The sequence below is a fragment of the Chenopodium quinoa genome, unplaced genomic scaffold (assembly GCF_001683475.1).
Source record: "Chenopodium quinoa cultivar QQ74 unplaced genomic scaffold, ASM168347v1, whole genome shotgun sequence".
Lineage (NCBI taxonomy): Eukaryota > Viridiplantae > Streptophyta > Magnoliopsida > Caryophyllales > Amaranthaceae > Chenopodium > Chenopodium quinoa.
In genome coordinates, this window is record NW_018742205.1 from 4,671,488 (window position 1) to 4,674,528 (window position 3,041).

Here is a 3,041-nt window from a genome sequence, read left to right on the forward strand (position 1 = left end):
TAAGTGAATTGTATGAAAACATCCCCCTTGACTATGTCAAGATAGACAAAGTCATTACCTGCTAAGTGATGAAGTTCATTACATTAATTAACTACTCTAACTGAAAAACTAAACTATATTAGAGAAGAAAGTTTCATGTGTAACGACCAATTCGACGTATTTACGTACGTCTTTGAACCATATCATAGCTTCCCAAATCTCAACTATAAAAAGGGATCATTTAGCATGCAAAGATCACAATGCAACTTGAATTTGAAATAAACCTTCTTCACATATCTTGAGTGTAATATACCAATTTACATAAGAAAAAAAAGAGATGGAAGCTCGTCATTTTTTTGCTTGCCTTATTTTCTTTGCCATGTCTTCCTATGTGGCCTACGCGACGGATCCTACTCAGCTACAAGACTTTTGTGTTGCGGTGAATGATCCAAACAAAGAACGTATGTTTTTCATCCCAATATATAAATCCCAAACGATTTGATTAATTTTTATTTCTATCAATTAGTACTTTTTTTCTTTCAATAAATTGTTACGTTGTTAATGGTTTTAACTAATTTGCAGTGTTTGTGAATGGACTGTTCTGTAAGAATCCAATGGACGCCAAACCCGAGGATTTCTTTTTCGATGGGCTAGACAAGCCAGGATTCACTGGCAACATGTTACGTTCCAATGTCACACTAGTCTCCGCGTTACAACTTCCAGGGCTCAACACCCTCGGCATATCTTTGGCTAGGATTGACTACGCACCCTATGGCCTAAATCCCCCTCACACTCATCCTCGTGCAAGCGAAATCCTTACGGTTATGGAAGGAACCCTCTATGTTGGTTTCGTAACCTCCAACCTTGCAAACGGCGATAACAAGTTGTTTGCTAAGGTGCTTAACAAAGGAGATGTTTTCGTTTTTCCACAAGGTCTCATTCATTTCCAATTCAATGCTGGAAAAACTCCTGCTGTTGCTATTGCCGGATTAAGCAGCCAAAACCCTGGTACGGTCACTATTGCTAAGGCCGTGTTCGGGGCTGAGCCACCTATCTCTGTCGATGTTCTAAGCAAGGCCTTCCAGCTAGATGAATACATGGTAAAGAAGCTCCAATCACAGTTTTGGATGAGCACCTAATTCTTCCACGACTTTGGACTATTTATACAAAATTGTTTATGTGGTGTTTGATATGAAGAATACTACAATATTTTATTTTTGCTTATATTTTGATTTGAATAATAACCAAGTGATCGATATGGGCTTGGTTTGTCAACGTTGTTTCATCATCATGTTATAAATGTATCCTACTATGCATGGGATATTATTTCCTTATTTACTTGTTATAAAAGTGAATTATTACGGAAAAGTATTATCAATTACTACTTTGGTCCTTTTTTTTTCTTCATATATATAACTTTCAATGCATACATTTGAGCATTATTATTATCTTCAATTATCATGTACTTTGAAATATTTTATAAAGTACATTAATATAATATGAAGTGTTTTGATCTGATTAATTGTACATAAGAAACTGAATCAAATAAACAATCATTTATGTTAGTGGACCATAACCATATCAACCAAAAATTGATAGTTGAGGCACAAGAATATGTTTTATACTTTATCACGTCCCCTCACATGAGAGCCCTTTGGGTTTGAAATGTAGATGCAGCATGAGTCCTCCGCATACCCTACGCGAAATATTCCACTTTAAAAGGAAGGGTGGATGAGATTCGAACCCGTGACCTTTGTGTCACGCTGGCTCTGATATCATGTTAGTGGACCATATCAACCAAAAGCTTAAACTGATGATTGAGGCCCAGGGATATGTTTTATACTCTATCAATTTATCAAAACAATTAGAACTAGTAAGCTACGATTTAAATTGTTTAAGTCTATTATGATATGGTCTTTTTTAATCACAGTAGATAATAATAATAATAATAATAATAATAATAATAATAATAATTCCTAAATATATGATGAGCGCATGTAATTTAAAATTTCATACCGAATAGTAAACTATAGTGTATTGAGTTTAAAAATAATAACATCTTAACATAATAGGAGAGATATGGAGCTTTTAAAAATAAAATGAGAAGAGTCAATGTTCAACACTTGAACTAACATTATAACGACGTACATTTGTTGATTTGGGTAAGTAATAACTAAAAAATCATGGTGTATTTACAAATGATCGAAGAGTTCAAGTAGTGGATAAGAAATGGAGCACAATTCCCTAATTAAGTACGAGTAACAAATACATCCAAAGTCCTAACATCTGTGATTGGGCGTCAATGTTGAGTTGGAGATTTTGTGGAAGACTTTCTGCCGACACCCTTTTTTTTTTTTTTTTGGGGGGGGGGGGGGGTGCAAAACATTCTTTTCACTTGTTGACTTCTTGTTCCTAAGGTTTATTAATTAGATACAGAGTTAACATGGGGAGAAGCCTGCCTATGAGATGTTCATTTTTTTTGTGACAACAATACAAACCATTAGATTATAGTAGAAGCAGTAAATGAATAAATGCGAGAACTATTGGCTATTACAAATTATGGTGATGTTTTCCCAAAAAAAAAACAATAATAAACAAATTATAGTGATGTCCAAAGGAGTTGGCTTTTAACGGAATAAATTGAGTTTCAATTAAGTTTTGCCATCAAATCATCAATCCAACCATATATTTAGGGGTGAAAGTTTGGTTTGCGGTGTGGTTTATAGCCCAAATCGAAACCAACCACATTAATTCGGTTTTGAGATTTTTCAAACCACACCGCACCATATTACTATTGAAATCGAACCAAACCACACCGTTTTAAATTCGATTTTTCAAAAGAAAATCGAACCACACCGAAATTTTTCATCCTCTTCCTTTTTGCTTCATCTAACTGGTCATTTACTTCAACATTGCTCACATTAGTTGACAATCTAGGACATAAAAAAAACACAAATTTTATTATTTTTTGGCTTTATATATGTAGGGTAGTAATTAGTATTGGGCTAAGCTATAATTTGGATATGAGCCATAATTCGGTTTGGATTTCGGTTTTTGGTTTT

The 3,041-nt window shown here is 34.2% G+C and overlaps 1 protein-coding gene across 1 annotated transcript; it reads left to right on the forward strand.

The window, feature by feature from the left end:
- Positions 1 to 214: 214 nt before the first annotated feature.
- LOC110730003 (germin-like protein subfamily 1 member 17) lies at positions 215 to 1,384 on the forward strand. The gene is made up of 2 exons (XM_021909789.1): positions 215 to 440; positions 562 to 1,384. Exons 1-2 carry the CDS (start codon positions 317 to 319, stop codon positions 1,116 to 1,118), a joined length of 681 nt encoding a protein of 226 aa, XP_021765481.1. The 5' UTR covers positions 215 to 316; the 3' UTR covers positions 1,119 to 1,384.
- The last annotated feature ends 1,657 nt before the right edge of the window (positions 1,385 to 3,041 follow it).